General features: G+C 46.1%; 1 protein-coding gene across 4 annotated transcripts in view; it reads left to right on the top strand.

The window, feature by feature from the left end:
- The window catches only part of LOC149340213 (uncharacterized), a 70,140-nt gene that overhangs the window by 30,702 nt on the left and 13,008 nt on the right, over nucleotides 1-26,430 (top strand). For 2 of the 4 annotated variants that reach the window (XM_089548978.1, XM_089548979.1), the window contains exons 2-8: nucleotides 2,479-2,694; nucleotides 16,345-16,453; nucleotides 17,663-17,842; nucleotides 18,737-18,997; nucleotides 19,933-20,038; nucleotides 23,779-23,874; nucleotides 25,158-25,870. In XM_089548978.1, the coding sequence (XP_089405104.1) occupies nucleotides 17,693-17,842; nucleotides 18,737-18,997; nucleotides 19,933-20,038; nucleotides 23,779-23,874; nucleotides 25,158-25,870 (1,326 nt within the window). In that variant the 5' untranslated portion in view covers nucleotides 2,479-2,694; nucleotides 16,345-16,453; nucleotides 17,663-17,692. Of the gene's footprint in view, nucleotides 1-2,478; nucleotides 2,695-11,093; nucleotides 11,330-16,344; nucleotides 16,454-17,662; nucleotides 17,843-18,736; nucleotides 18,998-19,932; nucleotides 20,039-23,778; nucleotides 23,875-25,157; nucleotides 25,871-26,430 lie in introns of those variants that run through there. The other 2 variants (XM_089548980.1, XM_089548981.1) reach the window with 2 other exon arrangements.

The raw sequence follows: 26,430 nt of genomic DNA, 5'->3' as shown, positions 1-26,430 counted from the left end.
CTTGCCAGCGTTCGCTTGTTGACCTATATGCGTAGACTCCATCGGCGGTGTTTTTTTTTTTTGTTTTTGAAATAAAGACGTCAAGAAGTATGCGAGCATTTGGTTAGCGTGGTTGCGTTAGGACTACTGATGCTGGGGGGTTTTTATTGCTTGATTTTGTTTCTGATTGATTATGCCGTCTAATGCTGAGAGCGTCGAAGTTCTTACTGACAGGCACCCGAGATATTTTTTCTACTTGAAGTATTCAGTATTCCATCACTACAGTTGCTGTGGAGCAATTATTACAGTATGTTTAAGTACTGCAGTTTATTCTGCCTGAAATTACTCAAACCCGCTGATGCGTTGCTGCATAACGGAATATGCGAAAGGATCCCAGGATTTCAAGTGGGGTATATAATAGATGTTAATATAATACTCTAAGTTGGAGCAAGGTTTCAACATATTTGGGCAAGGTGCGGAAATCAGTGTGTTGAAGGCACTGTCCATACACAGCTCGCGAAGAGTGCAGCAGTAAGGTAATACAGGTTGTTTACTACGCAGGAGCATTAACAGTTGGTTCGTCCTGCTTGTTTGCAATAAAAAGTTGTTAGTGTTGCTAAAAAGACCGAAAAGGCAATAGCTGCTACCTCACTTCACTTCGCATAGCAGCGCGAACCTTATGTCAAATGACTCCAGCCCTGTGCTTAAAAACGATTCTCAATGTCACTACACTCTGTCTTTATGATATGCTTGCGGTTCGGCTCGCTGATGCGAATTTTTTGAGTGGGACGAACTGATTGTAGTGGCGATTTTTGCGACATTTCTTTTACGAGCGCACTGGATTGACCTAGGAGCAGTCGAATGAAGTCTGAATGAAGACAATGCAAGCATTAACCTGGTGGTTACAAGAAAGTATTATGATAGGATAGCCTGTGCTACCATCACACCACCCTTAATAGAGATGAGACCTCCAGCCGATACAAGCACTTTTCACGTGTACGATGACCTGCTTACAAAATTTCTGCGCTCGTGGCGCGGTTCGTGGACGGACGAAGCGGCAAGGAGAAGCTTCGTTGGATTTGAAATCTCCGGCCATGACATCATTTCTGCTTAATGTCGGCGGCGCGTTCCAGCCTCAGTTGTCTTGTCGCTCACTCAGCAGACCGGAACTGCTGTCAGGTTTCAACTAATGTCGCCTAGCCTTACAAGGCTACGTTGCAATCGACTGGTCAAAAGCTTTGGTTGTCAGTACGAGCATAAATGACGTTGAAGACCTTCGGCATTTGCAAGTCTACTGTGGTTCCGGCACGTCTGGTAGTAGAATAGAAAAGATTAGAGGATTGATGGGGCTTGTCATAAAGGACGCGTTCGGAGCACTGAAAATGGCCCTGAATTTTCTGTGATAGACTGCTTCTGTGGCCGTCACAGATCTGAGTACGCGCTTGACGGATTGGTTGTCTTGTTTTCTTCTGTGTGCTGTCGAGTCCAGTGGTTGCTAATGCGATTCTTTCAAATTTTTTAGGAAAGAAAAATGGCGCTGTAATTGCCTCACATCTCGGTGGACATCTTTCCTATCATGAATTTGTCCGCATGAACAAGAGCAGTGCACACGTGTGGAACGTTGCAGGGAGCATAATAGCGACAAGTGACTGGGTGTGCTTCCAAAAGTTGGAAGTGTTTATGAACGCTCTCTGGCGTAGTGGAGGAATGGCTTGGCCATTGGCGACTATTTCATACTTCTTTTTTTTCACGTAGATGTTTTAGGTTTGAGCAATCTCTCATAGCGTAGGGCTCACAGCACACAGCAGCCATAGAAACTGCCAGAACAAACCAGGATCCGCCTGCTTCCAAGCTGCGATCACGAAAGCACGTATTCGAAGAGAGGAAGGGTGCCAGGAGCATTCAAGGCTGCGCGTGCGCGTTTTTAAACCGGAGGCTATATTTAGCCTGAGCCAAATTTCTCAGCACCATCAGCGGAGTATAACGATTGAGCCCTGTTTACGCCCTAGAACCGGCCGCCCGTCTGTCTGTCTGTGCGGTGCGGAGGATCTCTCTTCCCGCCTTAGGAAGCGCGGGCTTTCCGCCTCGCGAGGTCCTGGCTGACCGGAGGCGGCGTTTTCTGTGCTCCGAACGTGCGCAGAGAAAGTGAAACGGCGGCTCCTTCGAGGTGGAACGCGACCAGAAAGGGAGAGGTGACCTCTTCTTCGAAGACAGCGTTCGTTGCCAAACGGATCTATCCCAGACCGATACGAGGCTGATACCAGGCCGACAAGGGCTCCACGATTGCGACACAATGGCACGGCTTCAAGATTATAGAGCCTCTGCTGCTGCTAGTGACAGCGGCCGCAAATAAGGCCTATCTCTCACTTCGCACACCATCACGTTTTTGTGTGTTGACGCAGTCTGGGCATATCTTGGAGAGTACGTGATGCTACTTGATTGCAATAAGATCCGGCTGGCGGTTCATTCAATCGAGCATTGTTCTTGCTTGCACCCCAGGGAAGCCCAGGACGCTGGTCGAGTTGCCGGATAAGTGGGCCACTTAAGCACGGTGGTTACTCTACCGGAAGGGGCGTGGCGCCAGGAGGTGCTGCTGCATGACTTACGTCAACTCAGGGGACCTAAATACTGAGCCTGCCCTCGCTGGAACGGGCAGTTAACACCGGAGACAACGAGCTGAAACTTCGTACCATCGACAGGTGTTTCTCACCACAGGTCTGTGGAGATGGTTCCATTTCTTACGCATTTTAGATATCTTTTCGTATATATGAATACCAAACCAGCAACATTTTGTTTTGCTCACGCGCGAAATGTTAGTGCATACGGAACAATTCGAAATATTTGCTCGGATAAGCCGCACACCATAATATATCATTATAAAGCCGCTTAAGCAATGATAAGCTTCTAAGTTTGTGCTTCTGTCAAGTTTACCCAGACATGCGCATTGGTGTAAGAAATACTGCTTTCTGTCGCTTCCTGACTACCGAGATTGGTGAACCCAGTGTGCTGTTCTCAACAGTGTGTACAATTCCAAATTTTGGATTGGATTGTTCGTACCGAGGACGCTTGTACATGGCTCGTCACTTGGTTTTGAAAGCACACAGAAGTCCTCTTGCAGCAAAGTGATCTACAGTGACTTGCGAAAGCTACAAGGCGTATGCCAACCTGCAATAACCGGATTGAGCAATAGGCGCCATACCCACAGTGCTAAGAGATGTGTAAACCTGCCTTGTAGAGGCACGTAACGCCTGGATTCGTATATCTTTTGAAAGCATTTTAAATACAAAATTATGTAAGGCCTGCACGGAAAGTTTCCACTGTTGCAAGCTTTTTACCGCCAAGATATATCAGATCTGCGCAAATTTTCCCTGCTACTGATTCATCAAGCATACTCTTTTCTTTCTGGTGTGATTTCCTGAATGACGACTTTTTATTTTAGTCTCACTGGCCCGCTAGAAGTTTAGTTCCTTTCTTGTGAGTAGTCGTTATGAAAGTGAAAATCTTGCGTTGATTAGAAGAGTAATCACGTACGTCAAGAGCTGACATCCGGAATGCTGACACTGTTTCCCAGTGAAACGCTGCGAAGGGCAGATTTATTTGTTCTTGCGGCTCATTTCTCGTTTTGGCTCGCACCTGTTGAATCTACTCAGTGTTTTCACACTACTTAACAAGGAGATGTAGTTTTCCCGGCGCTCGTACCAAAATTGTGACCAACCGTGTGTCGTACAGCATTCTGGATGGCATCATACGATTTCTCGTTGCATACAGCGTACAGGTGCTAGTCAAATTGGAGGCCAGCTTGCGAAATGTATTCGAACCGACGACATACGCACCTTCAGTTGTATGCTTTGCCAGACTTTTGTATCAAAATTGTGATGCAACCGTTCGTCGCACAGCGCTCCAGGCGATGTCACAGGCGCGTGCTTACGCATCCCCACAAGTAAGAGGTCTTAAGTGTCTCTGCCGAATTTTCGTTCCTCTCTTTTGCGTGCCGCGCTTGCCGAGAATACTTGCACTTTTGTGATAAGTCCTTGTTTTTACTTGGGAATGAATTTATAGTAGAGATAATTTGCAAACAGTGCTCAGTTTTATTGGACGCATTATTTCAAGCGCGTCAGTGCCGCTGTTTTATTGTTTCATTGCCGCAAGGGCTTTATTGCATTCTGCTTTGCTTTTCTTCCCTCAGAAGAGCGCAGTGTTTGAAGAAGTGGGTAACTGTCGTTGCGAATGACTCGGTCCGAACATAATTAATTAATTAAAAATTATTAATTTATTAATTGATTCATCCTGTGCCGTTAGCGGCACCCTATTATGCTTATCGCTTCTGCTGGCTGTCACCGGCTCTTATCACGCCCTTCTTTTCTTTAATTCACTTGAGTGAGCACCCATGCGTCGTCCGCGCTCAGCTGCTTGTGCTCTCTGCTATTGTGTACGTGCTGCTCTCGGGTTTGAGCCCTGGCCGCAGTGGCAGTATTTAGATATAGTTGACGTAAAAATACCCTTAAACTAAATCTTGAGACTATTTTGGCATGCAAGATGCACTCATTCATGAACTTCAGGCTAAATGTTCAACTAAAAAACTGCACCGGGCCCATAAAGAGCAGGTGTTCAATTTGTTTATGTTGATAAAAATGAAAAAAAAAAAAGATAGAACGATAGCCTACATTTTCTGTTCTCGTGTGTTGCGAAGGAACGACAGCCACAGCTCCAGCGCAGCTATTCACAGAAAAGAAATCACGGGACGGCTTCTGAACAGAGTGGGGTGGAAAAAAAAAGTGCACTTGTTTAGAACAGAAGCCAGATACGCAGAATCATATTTTGTCCTCTCCACACTTGCGCAACTCAGTCTCCAGGTGACGCCACCGTAAGGTGGCCTTGCGTAGTGCTTAAACGGCGTCACGATGACAAGGACGTCTTAGTGAGGAGTATTCGGTCTGGAGCATATGCAACTCAGTTTTCTAGTGTAGCTCTCCGTTCTGACAACTGAGATGAACTGACGCAGCGCATGTACATGTCTCGCCGCTCCCGATCCGCTGTTGCAACCAACTGGTGTAAACAGCGTGGGTAGCCCGTCATTTTCGCCACCCCCCTGACGAGCGCGACCTGCTCGTCTCGACCCGCGCAGGTGCCAGTCCGTAAGCGTCTGTTGGCGATTGCTGCGGCCGCGAGCAAGGTCAGTGGCGTGGCCACGCCCCGGCCTGGCGGGTTTTTCCGCGCGTAGCCACAAGTCGCTCAGGCACCGCTGTATGAACGAGCAAGGTAGTATCAAGGACACCACAGGGCGTGCACAAAGGCATCAAAATTCCGGTTTCACCGAGACAGCGGCAATCTCAAGGATTGTTTCTGCGGTCAACAAATAGTGCGGGTAGGCGAAACTTGCGCCAGCGCTCTCCACTCGTAGAATTTGGAAGGTATTCACCAATCCTGCCTCTGGGAACGAGAAATGACAATCTCCACTGAGCTGCAGCCAGTTATTCACATTGTGTTTGCTTTCTTCTTGTAGAGTACTCCCGTAATACCGCACTGCGTGAGGGAGTAATCACTGCGGCCTGAACTGTCCCTGTGCCAAGAGATAACGGTCATTGGGATATACTGAGAGCAAAAATAGGAGCTTGCTGCGAGAATAAAATGGATTAAATTCATGCGCATCCTTTGATGACGGACAAGTATGAGGCTATAGTTGGACGCGGAAAAGTAAAGAGAGCGGACCTGGCATAAGTGGCATTGCTGCTTTTATGTCTGTTTCAATTAAGCGGTCTGTCAACATTCAACGCTGCCTCAAGGTAGCGGACCATGGATGTCAAGAGAGACATTAAAATTGAGGATTTCATGGCCACCAGCGCAGGAAGCCCGGTAATGAGAGGTACGCCGGCAGTGAATGACGGCTTGCAGTTAAGCCGTGCGCGCATGACTTATTTGTAGGGACCTCGAGCTAATTGGAGCACGCTGTACATTCAGGCTTTAGAGAGAGGAAACTCCTCGTTACCGTTAGACAAGCGCGTGTAAAAAAAGTCGTTCTATGTAGACTAAACAAGCCTAGTGGTGCGCAGGCAGAACCCGAAGCCTCTCTTTCACCTGGACAGTGTGGTAGACGAAACATACGCGGTGTATCGCCCTACTGCGCAGCATTTTCGGTAATGGGGAAGCCCAACAAGTGCGGGAACTTCCTGTTGGCTTCACTGAACTGCAATGTTTGAAACTGAAGCGAAATATGGGGGCGACAGTGTTAGCCTACGCTTACAAACGCTTCCGCTGGGCGAGAAGGTGTTGAAAAATGCCTTCTCTCTGGACTTCTCTGTCGCAAAACCATTCCGCTTCGGCTTCCACCCTGCCAGGTGCACAAAACAGCTTAGCGAGCACTGAAGTGACGCCTAGGGAGCCCTTATTGGAAAGGTGCGTAGAAATTAGCTACTCATTTAATGGCCTATAGCTTTTCAAGGTTACCTAGAGGAAAAAGAGGCGCTAATCTCGTTTATCCATCATGGTGGGGCTGTGATTCCACGGCAGAATCCGAGTTTTGGCCTAACACTAGCCAAGCCAAATGTTAAGTGGCTACTTCCCGGCATCCTCCCCGAAACTCACATTTACAGTGGCTCCTCTTTTCTGTCAAGCTAATATTGAGAAACCTCATGTTTTGAAAACACTCGGAGGACAACTCCATGCGATTTATTCTCTGAGTAACAATTGACTGTATGGCTTTCTGTATATTTTATTATTTCCTCTGCTGGAAAAGGTGCATTTATTGGTTAGAAAATTCAGTTTAAAAGCGGGATCTTTTTCCCTGCCTCTCGAGTCAAGCTCGTGACGCAGGTACCGAAAGGGACTCCGTGATCAGCGTCTAGAAGTGACTAGCTGTGTAGTCTTGCCACAGGTACATCCGTGCACCAAAAACAGTCTTGACGGCATCGCAGTTTGGTCCCGTGGTGAGGATGCGGATATTTAGCTTCTTGGATTTATCTACCTTCTAAAACCACCTTTTTCAATTAACTATCCTCTTCGGCGTAGAAACACTCTTCAGTGTCCCTTTATAGCCCAAAGAGAGAGCATCCTCTGGTGGGAATGACGAAAAATTTATTATTTACGACACTTAGGCGATTATTCACTGTGGTAAGAGCTCTGGCCATGGTGACAGCAAGCGACCTGATAGCGACATTGAGACAGCGAACGCCAAGCGTGCGAGACAGCCACAGAACGCACTTGTTTTGTGGCTGTCGAGGTGCCCTTAACAAGCGCATTTGTGTTTTCAGGCTGTGTTTTCGAGAGTGAATCTCGCTCGTCCGCTCTAGCATAAAGCCAGGTAATCACCTACGTACGGCCGCAAAGCGGTCTCTAGATGAGCGATTTATAGAGGTTTATAAGATTTATAGAGGCAACAGCACCTGTGGTCCTATAAAGTTCCTAAGAGTTCGCTCAGTCTATCAGCATTTCGTTATTAGCGACTGAGAGATATAACAATGAGAACGCAAAATGTGGTGCTGTTGACCGGTTGAACGCATAATGTAAACATTCCAGGGCAGGCCTCTTTACTGTTCTATAGGCTTCAGTTCAAAATGCACTGATGGCACAAATATGAATTACAGCCTGGATAGCGGCAAATAACGAAGCTTGTGTGAAGATCTCATGAAGACCGCCATTGCTAGAACATATGCGGCGAGGCTCTTCGTTCGCACGGTACTTGCCGCGAGAACGGGCGTACACATGAAAGTAATTTATTATCGCTTGATGACGAAAATCTACTGAAAGCCGAGAGAGCTATCCCTGCTGACTAGTGTTAATTAGCATCCTGAGGTAAAATTTTCGCAATATCTAATAGTAAATCTATCAGTTGGAAGCAACAATAATGGCCCATAATATGTGATTTAAGGAAACGGTGCTTTGCCCATTGATTAAGCGGTAAAACACAACAGATCAGCTTGATCACGCTGATCCCGTTGCTTAGGGAATGCTTGGACTGAACACTTAGTTTTACACCATGGCAGGTCTGCGCGTGGCAGGATTAACGTTTTAGCGCATCACATTCTTTTTGCAGAAGAGCGTAATCCGTGAGCGGCATTTTTCATCACCCGTTTTCATAAACTCTTTCACGTTATCGTAAATCATTTGCAGGAATTTGAATAACTACGCGTCGAGTAGCGCTCCTTATTTTTAACTCGGGACACAACAGGTGGCTGAGATGGCTGCGTTCGCTAAAACGAGAAATCTCGCTCACTTGGCCATAAAACGCCACGTAACGCTCCACTTGCCTGCAGCGAACACGCGTTTATGAAGCTCACTCGCAGTGGGCTGCTTGGGAAGGCAGCCGTGCCTCATTTTGCCGAGGTGCACATTTATTTCAAAAGGATAAGAAAGAGGGAAGAAAGGGAGTGGGCACTTTCAAAAAGGTACTGCACTCCTTTAATGAGATTTCTATGTGCTCAGCGTACGGACTATATTTCACAACGCGAAGATTCATCGCGCATTATGAGCCACGAATCCACAAATATGGAGCTACCTTTAGTATGGAAGGTCATTAAAAATGACGTCTGAAACAGGCTTAATGAGATAGCATTAAAAGCCAAAAAAAAAAAATGTATCCTCGGTTATAAAATTCACCAATTGGCTAAAAGGAAATGGCATCACGGTACCAAACGGGACGTCAGCAGACTGGTAGTGGTGCTACTTACGTAAATGCATCAACAGTGTCTAAGGATATCGCATTGCCAACACATAAGGTTATTTATTTATTTATTTATTTATTTATTTATTAGAGATACTATCGGTCCGGTCAGGACCAAGATAGGAGTGATACAAGGTACAGATTAGAAAGGCGGAACACAACAAACAAAACACCAGCACCATCCAGTCGGTGCCAAGTTTTAACATATCAAAAAATGGAATTGACCTCTAAGCAACAAATAAAAATGCGCAAAAATATCGCTGCAACGAAACAGAAAACAATGTGAAAACACCATGTCCAACACAAATGCAAGGCGCATTATATCAGGCACTATACCAACCAATCACGAACTCCAGCAGAGAACACATCCACACCCGATGCGAGCACCACATTCTCTGGCAGCCTGTTCCATTCTCTCGCTGTGGACAGGAAGAAGGAATGCTTGTAGCAGTGCTTAGAAAACTTTTGTTCTTTTACGTGTCTGCAGTGTTTACCCCGAGTGATACGTGAAGTAGTTTGGCTTATGTATTGCTGCTTATCGATATGTACCATGTTGTTCATAATCTTATAGAAAAGAATGAGTCTCTTTTGTTTCCGGCGACATTGAAGAGGGCGCAAGTTCGCTAAAGTGTAAAGATGTCTCTGTGAATTTTTAGTTACCGGATAGACTGAAATTCTTGCCATTTGTAAAATATTTTGGAGAAAAAAGGCCCGTTTCTTGCGCGGAATGGGAAGCGTGAGGTGTAGAGCATTTAAGCAAAGGCAGATGCCTTGAGGCTAGCCAAGACAGCCGTCCTCAAAGTATTCTGAAGGCTGTGAGTATGAAGTATGCAAGGACTTCTGTACTTTGCCTTGAACATCTCAAGTGTTGCCCAGATCATAATTACACATATACCTCCTACCTTTCATCCATCGCCTTCTCTGTTGCTCTCCGCTCTTGTATCTTCTGGTGCGGAGCAACGGGCCAAAAATGTATTGCTCTGCCCGATCTTTCCATTCTTCCTTACAATCATGAAACCTTCCGCTGTTATCAACTCACTCGATGTAAGGGTCAGGACAAAAGCCGCAGGCGAGAAGTAAGACCAAGGATACAACGGCTTTCATTTGATGCGCGTACCGCCACCCGCCAGCTATCCTCCGCTGCGAGTGCCGCTTGTCTTGAAAGCGACTGGCCAAAGGCTCGACTGACTGCTTGAGTCGCGGGGCAGCTGCTTCGGTAGCTTTTTTTCCTGATGGCTGGCGGAAGACATTCGGCGGGAGCTGCTGCTAACTCTTGCTTAAAAATCTATTAGTATTATACATGGTACATCATTGTATGCAATGCAGATTAATTTGAATAGATCACTTGGAAAATAGCTAAAGACCACAGGTGATTAATAAATACAAATTCACAATTATGTTTGAAAGGGGCGCCTTCTTGGCCACATAATTTAAACTCAAGAGCAGCCTTCTGTAGCTATTATGATGGCTGAATTTATAAGGAAAACCTAATTGAACGAAGACTACATGAGGATTGCATTTAAATGACATAATTTTATCATTGTTTTCACTTTTGGTAATTGGATCAAGAGCCGCCACTTGTCTTCCGTAGGCTGATATGCTAGTCGGAGCTTTTTACTTCCGTTATTAGATCAAGAGCCGCCATTATAGTCCGATATGCTGGTTGCAGCAGCGCAGAAGCGAAAAAACAACAACAAAGCCTTTGGTTATATCACCTCTGGTTATCCACATATATCTTTTCGCTCGGTAATTTGGTTTTCAATTGCCTGCCTCTTCATCTCGCCAGCGCAGGCGCGCTAGCAAGTAAGAAATTGAGTTTGCGTCCGAACACTTCACTTGTGAACTTGAATATTAGCTTTTGCAATTCAACCATCAGAGGAAGTTAACCAGAGAAGAGCATTTCAAAACTTGAAGCATTCCTGCGCTTTACTTGGATTACTTACCCAACCCACTCGCCCGTATTGATTTTGTTCACAATATTTTCGTCGTGAGAAAAGAATAGAACCCGGAAGTGAGGCAACAAGGTCGAGAGGGTCTGATCAAGAGAGAAGTGAGCCTAATTTCTTTCGGGAGTAAATTTTCCGGTTGCATAATGCAGAACCTTTCGCTGCTGTGCATGGATCTAGAGCGCATCACACCGGAATGGATGGCGGATGAAGGCGTTCTGCTGCGTATCTTCATTGCTTCGCGCTACGCACCACTGATGTAATGCGCGCGAAATCTCTCTCTTCGTGATTTGACGTTCACGCACGTGGAGAGGGGTCGTTCATTTCCTTCCCATTTGCGGCTATTGTGGGCAAGTTTCCTTGATGGCGGCCCGCGCGTTCGTTTTCCTCGTGCGGAGCAGCTCACTCGTGAGAGACCCATGCTGCCAACCAGTGCGCGCGAAAAAAGAAAACATGCTTGCTTTGATTGCCCGCTGTGTTTCACCAGCGGCTGGCAACTAAATGCAGCGCGGCCCTCTGTCTGGTCAGAGCGCACGGGGCGAACGGGTTTGCGCCGACGAGCAACACCAATGTCCGCTAGCTGGGCGCGTGCTCTCTCTCCGTGGCTTCCGCAAGGCGTCCAAAACGCGCTGCTTCCTCAGCACCGTTCGCACAGACGCCAACCACTTTGACGGCGCACCCCGGAGCGTGCGCAGGTGGCTCGCCTGGCTGCGTCCGAGAGAAGCACGCGTCCCCGCCCCTTCCCCAAGTAAGTGGAGCTTGACTTTAGGGAACCGTTTGGAGCCGCAGTGTACAAGGCGCAAACATTGTTCGTTTCGCGAATGAAGACAGCTGTGGAGGACGTAATTTCACGGGAAGGAGAACAGTCCTCGGACATTCCGTAGTTTCGCGCTATCCAGGCCACGGCTAGACCGCTGCATTACATTAGCTGCAGTGGCTTTCGGCCGCTGGGTACGGGAACGGGGTGGAGTAGCGTCGGCCGCGTTTCGAAGGAAGCGGAATGCGAAAACGCAACTGTTCGGGGATTTTGGCGCGTGTGAAGGAACTTGACTGAATTATAAGGAGCATTTTATTCATGGCACCCCAATTCCTAGTTGTGAAGAATAGGTCTCCTGGTTGATTCTCCGGCTGTAAAACAGTGCCTGAGATACAAGTACCAATTACAGCTTCGCTTGGTATCTACCTCTGTGCTGTCCTTGTTTTTACCGCAACCTCCTCTTCTTGGACCCCGTTACTGTGAAATTTCATTCGCCAACGGCAGCGACCTTCATAGCCCTGCAGTGGCTTGAGCACTTAATCATTTATTAATTGATGATTTGTTGAATTCTATTCTACAGGTCATTTATTCTCTCGTTCAAGTTTCGAGAGAAAGTGGCTGTTGCTCGCTCTATAACTACGTAAAAATCCTTGCAACGACGCTTAGAGACAGCTGGCTCCGAACTGCTAGATCCTTAGAATACTTATTTGCATGCTGTTGCCCCCCCCCCCCCCCCTCCCTCATATTTCACACGCACAGAGGCAAGAGAATGGAGTGTCAGAGGCGCATCATTAGAGCGTGTAACATGGCGCTTCCCGCTATTGTCTATGAGCGATAAATATGCGACACGGTTCAATGACGCCTTCTTTCGCGAAAGTGTATTCGCACTCCGGCCGAGTTGCAGTCCGAATTGCTCAAGACATCAATTAATGGCCTCTGCATAGTGAGGTTCTCTTGATTGAACGCCTGTTGCATAAGAATGAGCTATGGTTTCGTGTTTGCATTCTGCTAGAATGGCGGGTCTAGACACTTGGATTTTAAAGAGAATTTCTCATTGACATGATACATCTTTGATTTTATATAATGCGTATGGATGGGGAGTAGTCATTTAGATGCTTGGAGATGTGGTCACCCCCCTCCAGAAGCGACTGAAATGGGTAAAGGGGTTAGGGCTTTGAGGGCTAACGATAATCATTCCCTAAAAAAGCAATGATTACTTCCTTAGAAAGTCACTCAAAAGCGCTTACCAGCCGCAACTGCTCTCCGTCAAGGACAAGATAGACAGAGTTAGTCTCCTTTTGAGTACTTTGGTTTAAAGCGCAGTATCGAAAACCAAGCCGAAGGAGGCATCACGAATGCTTTGAAATCGTGTTAGCTATGATCATCAAAAGGCACGTGCGGAAGCAGACAAGGATTGGCGGACAGAATAGCGGCGAGCGCTTACGCCCTGGAAGTGTACTGATCCTTGGCGGCAATCACCACCGCGCAGCGCCCACAAGGTCAGAGCTGAAAGAGCGGCCCGCGGCTACAGTTGGCCTTCCGCGACAAAATGGCAGCTTTGTGCTCGGGGAAAATTGAGTCGATATTGGCTGATAGCAAGATTGATCAATTGCGACAGGTAATTCTGGCCGGGGCTAAATGTTTTGCTCGTTTCAGTTCTTAAGGTCTTCGTTCGTTGTAACTTCTTTATTTGGCGGTTGGTGAGCCGAAACACCATTATTCGAACTGATCTGCAACTTCGCCATGGTGCTGTGTAATCTGGTCATATAAGGCGGGATATATATCCAGATGTGAATTTTTTGTTCTTGACATGAACATGATGGTATAGCCCGTCAAGAGAGGAAAGCAAGGCCTGGGTGCTACATCTGAGGCGCAGTTAGCTACAAAGGAAAAAAAAATATTGCGCATGAGGCTAGGACAGCGGTAGTGATAGCGCCAACAGTTTTTGCGTTTCCATGGAAGCGTAAGCGTATCCTTTGAAGACATTGTTGATGGCACAGATGCAAAAAACACGCGGAAAAGTTGAAAACTATGTTCTCATCCTTCTTCTCCCGGTGCGTCATAGCAGCAGAGTCATAATGATCGCATTGTAAATATATTACATGACCCGCTACTCTACGCATCCGACCTCTCCATGGAGAGCTAGAGCTAAATGCCATTGAAATGCGAGTCAATGGAAGTGAAATGCGCCCTGTGACATTGGCTGCCCTTCCATATGGTGTAAACCGGTTGGTGAAGTTCGAATAAAACCTTCACGCGTCTAAGCCGCCGCGGTGGCTCAGTGGTTATGGTGCTCGGCTGCTGACCCGAAAGACGCGGGTTCGATCCCGGCCGCGGCGGTCGAATTTCTTTGGAGGAGAAATTCTAGAGGCCCGTGTACTGTGCGATGTCAGTGCACGTTAAAGAACCCCAGGTGGTCGAAATTTCCGGAGCCCTCCACTACGGCGTCTCTCATAGCCTGAGTCGCTTTGGGACGTTAAACCCCATAAACCAATCAACCACCAACCTTCACGCGTCTGTTTTGTAGAGCTGCGCCTACGTGATTTTATTGCAAGCTTTCCGTTAGTATTGCTCCCAGAAGCAAGACGTGTCATATGGTCTGATATTTATGCTTTGAATGAAACGAGAGCTAGCGGGGCTGCAGTAACACGCGATTCGCGTCCATCAGCACCACGGTGTTTTCGCGACCCCTTCCGCAAGCTGCACACGCTGTCGCGTGCGTTTCTAAAACGTTTTGCGCAGACTTTCCGAAGCTTATCCGGCGGCCACGGCAACAAAATAGAACACATCCTTCATTGCAATGGCGGCCACACGGGCCGACCAGGCAAAGGAAATTTCATTCTGGGGTGCAGTTAAGTTTCTCATCGCGAGCTTTTAGGCTCGGTAGCTGTGCAGGCAATGCATGATACATTTTAATAATACCTTTATAAAATGTGCATTCATTTATAAGTGGTGTTGTGGGTTTGTCGGTCAGTAGTCAGTGCTAAAATATCAGTGAAGATCATCCATAGTAAGATAAAAAACAGCAGTTACTACCAAGGACCCGTATCCTACAGGATTGCCTATTACACCAAATCAATCACTGCACTGAACAAAGTCAGTGGTTTAACTTTTTGCTCTATTAAGAAAGTAAGAGGCGTCAAAATCATTCTGGTTGTAAGTTGTTCTTGCGATTAGCTCTTTATGCTGGTATCAGCAAAAGCTTTAACAACGGACGACTTCCTTGGTGCGGAGCAACAATGTGAGGCGGTCATGAATGTAGGCGGAGCTTCACTGCAGGCTGGTGTTGTAGCCTACTGTGTTTACCACGGAAAGAACATAAATTTTGATTGCGCCAGCAGTAGTGCTTTTCAAAGCACTGAACAACCGTACGCATTGAAAGAGAGAGGATCAGTAGTTCTTCATCCATGGTGAAAATAAAGTGTTTTTCTTTCCTTAATAGTGAAACCATACCATCACTTTTTTAAACAAACCACTTCTGCTGTACTGTGTGCAGGTGAACTGATTATCAGCGGCGAATGGAACGTGAACAGCATAACTAGAACGCAAAAAGAATAATACAAACATTATAAGCTTCTGAAAAGAAAACATAAGAAAGGTCTATTTACACTAAACGCAGCGGTCCTCACGCCTTCAAATTTGAAATAAAGTGCACTGGTATTCAGCTTCTCTTCGCTAAAGTCTTGCAGTTTTGTTGAGCTCATTGCAGTTGTTTTGTTCGCGTTTCATTTTACGCTTGCAGTACAAAACAAGGTCATGTTAAATGGCACATTTATCTGCAGCGGAGTTCACGTATTGGAAATTTCAGCCTCTATGGGACACACACACAAAAAGAGAGGAAGCATGCTATAGCATCACTGTAGCATTCACAGGTATTTCCCATTGAGTCCCGACGCCCTTGTGGGTGTCCGGAAGTTGAGCGATGAGAACGGCAGATCTGTTTCCGCATGCGTGACCGCGTTCAAACGATCTGCTGCGTCTGCGACCAAGCGGCCTCGCAGCCTTCAGGTCGAGGCCGGGCTTTCCGGCCTCGACATGAAAGCGCAGCCAGCCTATATTGCCCGGACATTTGATGCTTTTTCTGCACTGTTTGAACAGCGGACGGAACTCCTTCAACGCTGCGCTCTTGTGATATGCTGAAGGTTGGAGCCGTTAAATCTGAAATAGTGGGTAACAAAATAGAGATGTTTGGACTGGGCGATTCATGAGCTAACGACGAGAATAGCTAAAAGAAAACAATAAATGTGACATCGGCAGGGCTTTCACCATTTTACAGTGTGTTTAGTAGTGTAATAATGGCTGTGCAGGTTGACAAGTAGTGCTAGCATTGTCGTGATCAAACGGCCCGAGTGTGTTTGGTAGTGGACGCTCCTTTTTCTTGCTGCCACGTTGGTGATAAATAATTGTATAGCGGTTGCGCTTAGTTCTGAAAAGCGCAGATAGGCCCCAGTGCTTTGCACGTAATTGTGTGAGCTAGCATACCAAAGCTTCTTTTAATCGTGGATTCAGTATGAACTGAATGGGTATTTAACCGCAGCCCACTCCTCCACCCCAGTTTAACGTCACAGAAATGCCACTGCAAAACCGAGCATAATATACAGTCTTTCTTGTTTTCGTTCTGGACAATGGCAATTTTCGCTTCACTCTGTACACTCGCCGCCTAAACATCGATGAGAAGTGGTGAGATAATATTAAGTGCTGTTACGAGTTGAATGCGGTAAATGGAGATTGTAATACCTATGTACAAAGCCCGTATAGATATGTATTGTAAAGTAAGCGCTGCGTTCCCCCTTTGTGTCTGTGTGTTGCAGCGCTTGTGTTATGCACAATGATTGTAAATTAAAGAAAGCGCCTCGTTGTGTTAATTGTAAGGTTGGAATGCCTACTGGTGTTACTGGCAGCGAGAAATCTTGATTGTCTCACATTTGCCTTTTGATAAATATCCACTGTGAATTTCAGTCCGATGTTTTCTTATTTCGGTTCAATATCAACTCTCTCTTGCGCAGGTTTTGCAACCGTTACATGTGCGCTCACCCGGAGGGGCGCAGTAGGATCCCCCGACAGCCGATCCGGTTGGGTCCGGAAATGCTGGCTTCTCATTCGAAACCAGTTGAGGTGAGAACGTTGGGCGCATGCGCTGGCTTACTAAGAACAGTGAAAGCATCACAAGTAGTTACCTTGCAAATTTTTTTTATACAGTCTATAGACTGTCCATAGACTTCTGTCTATAATGTCTACAGACTCTGTATAGACAAATCGTAGAGAACAATCTATAGGCAATACAAATGCGATAGACAGTCTATAGACAACCTATAGATTCATGGCCTTACAGTTTTAGTAGACTTGTGTCTATAGACAGCCTATAGAGTATAAATATAAAAAAATGAAATATCTATAGAAAGGCAATGGAGTCTATAAGCACTCTATAAACTCTCTGTAGACCATTTTGTAAGGGTTGGGTTTCTGTTACTAATTTGGTTCTAGTTTTAAGCCGCAGTTTGGCAAGGGTGGGGTTATGCGTCAGGCGAACAGAAACTCCTACCCACGGCCCCCCCAAAACGTTACTCAAGGCTATCAATCCCTGCCATATGCAGGGAGTCCGGCGGACCTCCGCTGGATGCGTGATCGAGAGTGCCCATGTCGCTTGACGCGTGACCTGCCGTGCTTAAAAGCCGTTTGGTGGGCAACGTGAACCCGTTGTACTGTGGCACTATATGCGCAGGCGCGCACGTGCTTAGGCTTTTTATCACGGCGTATTGGGACTAAACATACTCAATAAACATAAACGTTTTTCGGTTAACTGTGGAAGAAAGCTTAGTGTAAGTGGTCGCCTAGTGAAAAAAAAGCAATGAAACTTAATAAAGCCTTTCGTATTGCGTTGTCTACACCAGAACGGGGGCTTTTTAGAAGTACCTCAGTTATCTTTGTCGTTTATTCAAAAGTATGCGTGTAAGCTGCAGAGACACTTGAGCATGCCTGCTACGAATTATTATTGCTTTTTTAGAAGGGCAGCAACGCCAGTGTTGTGTAATTATGCTGCATTCCTTATTGAAAGGACATTTTGGCCATCCATCAGTGCCGTCAAGAGGACTTTCAGCCACCAGCAGCACCCGAGCTGAATAAAGACCCCCACACAAACGCCGACTGCAGTTTTAGTTCCACACCTTCCTCCTTATCCTCTTAGGAAAGAAAAACTAAGGGCGCTTTATTTGATGTACCCTGATATAATATTTGTATTGTGCAGAGCAAATGCAGTTGACTATCTATCCGACTGCAAGTGAATAATCGATTGAAACAGCAATGCCTGTGGCATAATCACCGCAGGTGTCAAGGTAGCACTTATTGAAGCCCACCATGTGCCGAGGAGGAACTGTGTGCCTGGCGTTGCCGCTGCTGCTGGCGGTAGCGGCGGCTGAGCAGCCGCTGGGAGGCGCTGAGCGGCTCGCACGAGGGCTGCAGAAGAGGGTCCACTGTTCGGGGCTCTCAGCATTTGAGTGCGTCCAGGTGAGCTTCGCAGACCCATTACGTCGTACTTTTGTGGTGTCAAGGGTGGTGCCAATGAAGAAATGGCGGATACTGGCAGTCCGGGCAGGGACGAAAGTGACCGCGCGCTGCCGAGACCTACTTTGCAAACGAGGTTCTAAGGCCAGCGAACGAACAGTGGCTAATGTGGCAATAAACTGTTCTCAATATCAGTTTTCAAGTGAATTAGAAGAGCTGCGTTGTTAATCAGAGCACAGTAGCTGACGTTCAGTGTAACGACTTCGCTGCTGCGTTTTGTGGGGACCCTAGCACGGTATCGAGTAGATTACTGAATAAAAGGTGTGGTAATAAAGCCCAGCGCCTATCGGTTTTTGCACAAGGTTCGTGAGAGTCTTGGGCTGAACATTGTTTAGAGTACGTATACTCTTCAAAAATTTGCAGTCCAAGGAGTTCGACATAAGTCATGTAGTGTGATTATTGTATACCGATTGGAGGTCCTATACGCTCCGAAAGGGTGAGAATATGAGTTTCTATGATCTTGAGGAGGTTCGAAACACTGGCGATCGAAAACGAATTGTAAAGCGCGGTCAAGAAGCAAACTGTGTGGGCTCTATTTCTTACGAAGGCAGTGCATAGTTAGGTGAAAAATGTATGACGATATATGCAATAAGAAATCAAGGTTCGGGCATAGTTTTCAGCAGATACTTTATACGAAGATCGCTAGCTGTATTCAACAATTCCGCCAGCTCATTCCGTGTAAGCCATCGAAAGGACTCATGCGTATATCGGTGCGTGTATCAGAGTTCTAAAATCCATGCAAAAAAACTGACCAGTGCTTTTGAGGCAAAACAAGCGGATAGCCTTTCGCTGCACTGACAATAAGGTGGTGGGTTAATATTGGGGCGCTGGTCGCAGTGCTTGTCACCTGGCAGCCTGGCTCCCATTGTCGACGACAATGTGCCTAATGGAACGACGGCGGACTGGCAGCGGGAGCGGCTCAGCGTCCTTCTCTTGGAGCGGCTGTCGGACCTGCGGCGCCCGTGCCACGTGGGACGCTGCGGCTCGTACGAGCAATGCCGGGCCGCCCTGCAGTTGACCGCACCGGACCGGCTGACGAGGTTGGAGGACATCCTGAGACGTGTCAAGGCCGTCTACGTGCCCACAAGTAGACGCAAGGTGTGCCTCTCATGCGACGAAGTTTCACGACTGCGTGTGATTTTTTCAGCTGCACTTGGTGTCGATGCACGTTTGCTTAAGTGCGTTGTGGAGCTGTCTGTTCGCTAGCTTGATAATTTGCTGTGTGCTTCGTCTCGGTAAGTGAAGAGTGAAATTATGTTAGGACACAGCAGTGCATGCTAATGAACCTTTACGGTCCCAACACATTGTCGGAACGTTGACGCGTTCTTTGTAGCCCAGTCCAATCTAACATCGATGGCATAGTATCGAGGAGCTGTCGATTGCGAAGGAAAATTCGTACTCACGTTGTCACTCTCTATATTGCTTACGGAACGCCCAGCAAGAAAAGTTTGGGGGGTTCTTAGTGTGCGTGTGCGTGCGCGTGGGTGCGTGCGTGTGTGTGTATGTGTAGTGGAGGACGCGGGGTGCAAAAGGTGTGAGGAGTTGTCTGAAAACACCTTATGCTGCCTGCGCCACAAGCCATTTTGGAAGAAAAACAAATTTTTGACATTAATCTTTTTGCAACGAGTATGAACTTGATGCTGGAATCTATCTCTCTCGCAGTTAGGCTTTATAATACTGCTCTGCTATGAAGCAAACCAACCCAGCTGAGTAGCCTGTACAAAAAAAAAATTAGCACGAAGCTAACCTGGTCTTAATGTTCTTGAAGTAAAATATTCGCGCATTACGTATACGACATCAGAAGAATACCATGGTACGATTGAATGCATAAGAAAATGGGCCAAACTTTGTGCATTTTTCAGGGTATTTTTAACTAGCATTTTTAGACGTGGAGAAACGAATCGTTTCCAGGTGGAACGGCGGCACGATCTCATAAAGAATATTCCTGTTGTAAGAATGCGAAGAACTTTCGGGCGTGTAGTACTTTGCAAGAATGAGAGCAAGTTGTTGAGGATCTCCTGTGTTTCTCGCAGTGCTTCACGGCAGAAGATGTCCTCAACAGTTTAGTGCCATACGAGAAGAACGGGGACACTTACGTCGAGAAGGTGGCGTCGACAGTCATTGCGCACCTTTCACAGGGTGAGCGCTATTTCATGCGTTGGACTCTTGCTTTTTGAAAAACAAGTTTATGGACTACTCCCAACGTTCGTGCGAACATGAACTTTATAAAAGGTGGCTTCTGTTTTAGTCACTAGCATTCAAAACTTGAGCAAAAACATGAACTTTATAAAAAGTGCCTTTTGTTTTAGCCACTGACGTGAAGAAAATAATTGTGGCAATCAAGACCCCTATAGGAATAAGCTGCGTAAATATAGAGCCGCGCGGTAAGAATGCATAAGGAGAAAAACATGGCAAATTTATCATATGATTTTCTTTTCCGTTGTAAGCAACCAGCATTGGCTTCACTCTTGAGAAAGTTGTCTGGAAGAAATTATATATGTGCGCTTGCCACTGCGGGAAATTCTTACTCAGTTAGGCCGGATGGCCGGCAAGTTTATGGCCGAATGCGTCGAAGGGCATAATTTCAAAGTTATCACGGAGGCTCTGGGGTCGATGGACGAGTGACCATCGTACGTACCACTATTGCTTGTCATCGTACAAGCGGCGTTTTCAGCTTCTCAGAATCTGAGCCCACGATGGACAGCTGTGTAGCGCACTCCGTTGGAAGCAGCAGCTCGCTTGTTTCGAAAGAACTGCTTCAAGACATTGCACGTACGCGCACCATCCTTTCTTATTCTGACATTTTCGCCACGGTGTGCTCATATGGGCACCTGCAATGCGCTTCTCTATTCACTGCATTTTTACATGGTCATGCTTCGCACTTCGAACGGTTTCTGCCAGGGCACAACATAGAGAGGAACTTATCATCTGTGTGGGGAGAAGGAATGTTATTAAAACCGCATGGCACATGGCTGCATTCGTTTATGTCGCAGTGCGCCCCAATCTATTCAAAGCTTGAGCTCCGTGTAATAGATTTTAAAGGCCGTAGTTATTCTGTGGATATGCAACATGCGGAAAGAAACTTATTTTCTAGAGTACGAATTGCGATTCGAACAGAAACAGTATAAGGCGCTAATTCGCGCAATGGGAGCGGCTATTGACCCCGAGGTCGCGGGTTCGATCTTTGCCTCGGCAACTCGATTTCGATGGTGGCGAAGGACGTTCGGGATGGTAAGATTTCGGTGGTGGTTTATGGTTTAGGGTGGTTTAACGTCCCAAAGCGACTCAGGCTATGAGGGAGGGATGCCGTAGTGGAGGGCTCCGGAAATTTCGACCACCTGAGGTTCTTTAACGTGCACTGACATCTCACAGTACACGGGCCTCTAGAATTTCGCCTCCATCAAAATTCGACCACAGCGGCCGGGATCGAAACGGCGTCTTTCGGGTCAGCAGTCGAGCGCCATAACCATTGAGCCACCACGCCGCTACATTTCGGTGAATGAATCAAATACTTTCCATTGCGCCCTACCTCAAGACGCGAAGTGTTGGAATAGCTCGCTAGAATCCAAAAAACTATAAAAAAGAGCCGGGTAGAGCAACTACACAAAAGTGTCTGTGGCTGCTGTGGTCCGAATTTTCGCCTTTTTGGTCTTTATTTCGAGCTGCGCATTTTGCCGGTTTAGAGCTTGGCACAAAGAGCGATGTGGGCCATTTCGCGGTTTTCGAGCCATGCACCTGCCTCTGGCGTGAGTTTCATTTTCACGTGACCTTGTTTCCACGCGCTTAATTTTGATGCAGAACGAAACTTTTGGAGCAAGAAAATAAGAAAATAAACAGTCTTGAAAAAGGGGCGCAGTGCATGTACAAACGTGGCTAATTACACATCGTTTTTCTAAGGCACTGCTAAACTCAACATACGCTGCTACCAAATAATAAGCTTTGTCAGGCGGTGGTAGTATGGCCATATTTTCGTTTGCAGTGCAATTCAGTTCAGAGGAAATTTATGGAAAACATTTTCAGAATGGTGCAGCTGCACCAGGTTAACTCGGAAGAGTTGTTGCTTGCTGGTGGGCGCTTCAAATTAAAATAATCAGCTGAGTATTGATGTTCGGCCGGGCACTTGAAAAAAGATAATGGGTAAATATTGCACTAGGGCATCAGATGGAACTACGGGCCACTTTTCTTTGTCGTCGAAGCTAGTTTATTGTCCGGACAGCTACCGACAGCGTAGAGGCTGCTAAAATTTTGTTTATAATTGAGAGCACAACTATGCGAGCCCTATGCAACACAAACGGTTCTTCGAAAAACTGCTGTAGCGGATGTTGTTTTTTTTTCTTCGTTCGTTTCGCTTTTCTTGTTCTTTTCTCGTCGCCATTAGAAAGCGGTTTGAAAAAGGCCCCGTCTTGTGTGAAGCGAGGCCATGTCATTATTAAGACGATTTTTTAAAAATTTTTCCCTATTCAACGCAGATGCGCCATAAACGGGTGAAAATATGTGTAAGGACAGAAAAGCAATCTGGTTCCATCCGCTCTTTTATAGTACACTCGGAAAGGGCCAAAATATGTGATCAACTTCTGGCAATATATGTGCGCTGGCGCCATTCCTACAAAAACTTTCAAGAGCAATGAAAATCTTAGAGACAGTAAATCATTATGGTCGTGAATGTGCAGCCCGAATTCACCATGTACGCGTGAAGGATCACTTTGTGCTTTATCGAAAAGGACATGTTCTCTATAAAGGTGGCAGAAAGAATTCCTGGAACATTTTGTAATTAAAGCATGCAGCATACTATTGCTTGGTATACAAATGTTCTAACAAAGCGCGATGTGCTTGTCTTTAATATGTTACTATGTGGCACTGCCTGAATAAAGAGACCACATTAGCGAAGTAGTAAAGCCGTGAGAGTTGGTGCAGATCACCCTTCTTCTTTGTTTTTATTTATCTTAAATTCCAAGTAGACAGACCATATTCTTGCCGAAGGTTCATCTGGAGCCTATGCATAATATAGAGAAACTGCACATTGTTTGCATTCGCTTAAAGCTCAAGTAAACAGAGAAGGGCTGGCTTATTGGTGACTCTTTTTGGTGTTCATAGTCTAAGCGCGTAAGCAAGCAGCTGCGCAAGAAGGAAGAGACAGGACAAGGCGCGGACTTCGACTGCGCATTTCTGCGCAGACCCGTCAAATATACCTAGCAGCGTAAGCACGTGCGAGTCATAGTCTATAATACAAAACATTCTATAATCATATATAGTGTGTATAGTCAAAATAGTCTATAAGTACAAGCACCTAAACGTTCGTATCACACAGCAAACAGATGCAACAAGATTCATTATAAACCTATTTTTACATATTTAAATCGCTAATTTAGTCTCCATATCCTTCACGCTTGTCCTTGTATATCCGGTAAGGTACCTTAGAAGTTAGATCACTGTTGTCTTTACCTCCGTCGCCTTAAAAGCAGGTACATATGCTTGTCATCTCAGTGTACGCTCGCTAATTGGCTGAAAACTTGTTTATTGGAGATCACGGAAGCAAGCATTTAACTTTTTTTTTTTTGTCTCGAAACCGCCACTGACGTAAATTTGCATGAGCACGCCTACTAGATCTACAATAAACAGTCGCAACTACTGCTTAGCAATCTATAAAACCTGCACTCGAAGGAACTACGACGAACGTTTTTGCATTTTATAGCCTATTTTTCTCTTAACTGAAGAATTTCTGCAATTTCAGTTCCAATTCTTCATGCAGAATTTGAAGTGTTGTAAACTTCAGTCCAGTTATTTTGGTGCAAGATACCAAAGCAGTTACGGTGTTACGGTGAAATTTGACAACTGAGGTCCTTTTGATGGTGACTTATTTCCCTGTATTTCCTTTTCAGGCCGCTGTATAGAGGTTGGAGATGCCGTGACTGATTTCCTTGAAGACTTGTTCAAGCGCTTCGGCGATAATTCATCAGAGGTTATGACGCAGCAAGGTGAGCTTGCTTTCTTCTTGCACATTACTTGAATATTCGCGGTGGTTCAGTCATAATCTGAAGTTGTTTACAAGAAAGGATTGCAGTGCAATTGTATCTGCTACAGTTATCTAGAAAAAAGGTGGTTCTTGCAAACTTAACATGAGGGTGTAGTAGGTAATTTGTTTATTAAGATCTTTTGAAAATCACAGGTGAAAGGTTAGTGAACTGCTTAAAAACTGAGTTGGCATGCCAACAGTACTTTTTGTGTCATGAACAGATAATTAAAGAACTTCTTACCCCCACTAGGCAGCTTTTAAAGTCGTTTACATGTAGAACACTGATAACAGACGCTCCAGTACCATTTTTACCCTGCCGCAGGGTGCCCTGAGTTGATAATCAGTTTTTTCGTTATCAGTAATTTGGGACTGCTGCCAGCTAGCGCTGCCTTTGCGGTCTATGCTTCTCTAATAAGAGAAGTCGCGCTTTTTCGTTTAAATAATCGCATATAAAAAGACTAGGGTTACCACAGGTTATAGGTTCTCGGTTATCTTCTGCACACATCAAATGCAACGGCGCCTCGATGTCTCGCCTAATGTTTGTACCAAAGCCATTGAAACTTTTATTTATGGAAATGACGAAAATTTAAAGCGCTTTTAAATAATACGTATCTCCAGTCACTATTCGTCACTGGATTCGAAGGGAACAGAGAGTGCGCTTTCCATAATTTAATGCCATATTTTTGGAAAGAAAAAACAAAATTGTCAAAATTGACGTCTTCGCAGCATAGTTACCTCATTTAATGATGAAGGACCATAAAGCAATGCGTCTGTTCGCGCGTATGCGTTATACTGCTTCCTAAAGGCTTTGTGAATAGTTCATGCACACAGAACGTTGTTTAATAGTTATCAACACTATATTAAAGAAAAAACCTTGTAGCGGGGTGGTCTAACGCTATGCAGCATAGACAAAGGTTCTCAGATCGAGCCTTGGCAAGCGACGTGTTTTTCTTTTACACAAAAGAATATACCGCTGCCAATTTCTTTTCATGCGTCACAAGACAACAGAACAAGTTAGCTAGACAGTTGTGAAAAATTCCTGGTAACATGTGCAGGATATTTCGAATGCTAACGTTAATTTCTTTCCCTTCAAAGCAATTGTACATTAATACCACGGTCATAATGCATACTTAACGTACAATATTTGACAGCGCTTCTTCAGATAGCACTGCACAGCGTATGCACTTGAATGCAGAATAGAACAAGAAAACTATTACTCATGTCTTCATGCTGCTGCACATGCAGGTCTGGAGAGGCTGCTGAAGAAGTTGCGCCTAGCATCCGAAGAGATAGCGTACGGCCACAAGCACAGGCACGTACACGGTGACGATCACGATCATGAGGGTCACGATCATGACCATGATCATGAAGACGAGCACGATCACAATCACGGCAACGACCATGATCATGATCATGAGCATGGCCATGAAGATGACCACGGTCATGACCACGAACAAGGCCCAAACCACGAGCATGACCACGACCACAGTGACGATGATCATCATGAACACGAGCACGGGCACGAACACGAACATGACCACGACCATGATCACAATCCCAGTAATGAACATCACCACGAAAGGCATAGTCCTCGCCCACATCCAGCTCATGATGACCACCAGGACAAGAGCAACAGTACCACAACAGATCAGACGTCTACACCTCCGGAGTCCAGCACTCTGGTCGACAGCCATACGCACAGAAGCGCTGAAATTGGACAGGCCGCTTCCGGCACCAGAGAGCTCAGCGAGCAACCTGTCCACTACCATCACGAAGCACACAGTGACCACGACGACGAACACGAAGAGCACAATGCCCGCCATCGGCGGGGAGCGAATAAGTCGCCTCGGGGACGAGCGGATCCGCATCCTCCCGCCCGTGAACTGATAAGGATAAAACGCAGCGTACCAGTTGTGCCAGACCACGACATCCACAGCCACAACAGTTCTGCCTCCAAAGTAAGGACACTTATGGTGCGGTGGGATCTTCGTCCTCTATAGTGACTATTTACTAGGTCTCTGTTTTGATTTGTAGTGTGTGCATGGTGCTTTCAGATGGTTTTTGTCATTATATATATATGGGAACGCTGGATTATCCTTTAAAGAGCGAGCGCCTCGAGTAGGAATGTAAGAGCTCTAGAGTCGATCCCGAGTTTGAAATAATTACGCCCAGTATCTGAAGTCAGTGAAAACAAAAATAGTACGATGCTGCCCGTAAGCAACCTGCGTTCCTTGTGAGCTTGCATGGCCTGAAGGAAAGAAGCGCACTTCCCCCTTTCAGAGAGAGAATTATCCGCAATAAATTCTTACTACCCTTGCACTACCACGTTTGCCACGATATCAGAAGCAGCCATCTTTCTTACTGTAATCACAGAGAGCCCACAGCAGATGCTCAAAGAACTGAGCTGTCATGCACTGCGGTTGATACTTTGCGCGCTAATTCACAGTTTTAATAGTGGCATCACTGGACAAGCTTTGTTAGAGGCTAACCTGAACAGTGCCATGTGGCTTCCGCGTAC

This window comes from Amblyomma mixtum, chromosome 6 (genome assembly GCF_055824585.1).
Source record: "Amblyomma mixtum isolate Tamu chromosome 6, ASM5582458v1, whole genome shotgun sequence".
NCBI classification, from domain to species: domain Eukaryota; kingdom Metazoa; phylum Arthropoda; class Arachnida; order Ixodida; family Ixodidae; genus Amblyomma; species Amblyomma mixtum.
Note: the sequence above shows the minus strand (reverse complement) of the source record. Positions and strands in the feature narration are given on the sequence as shown.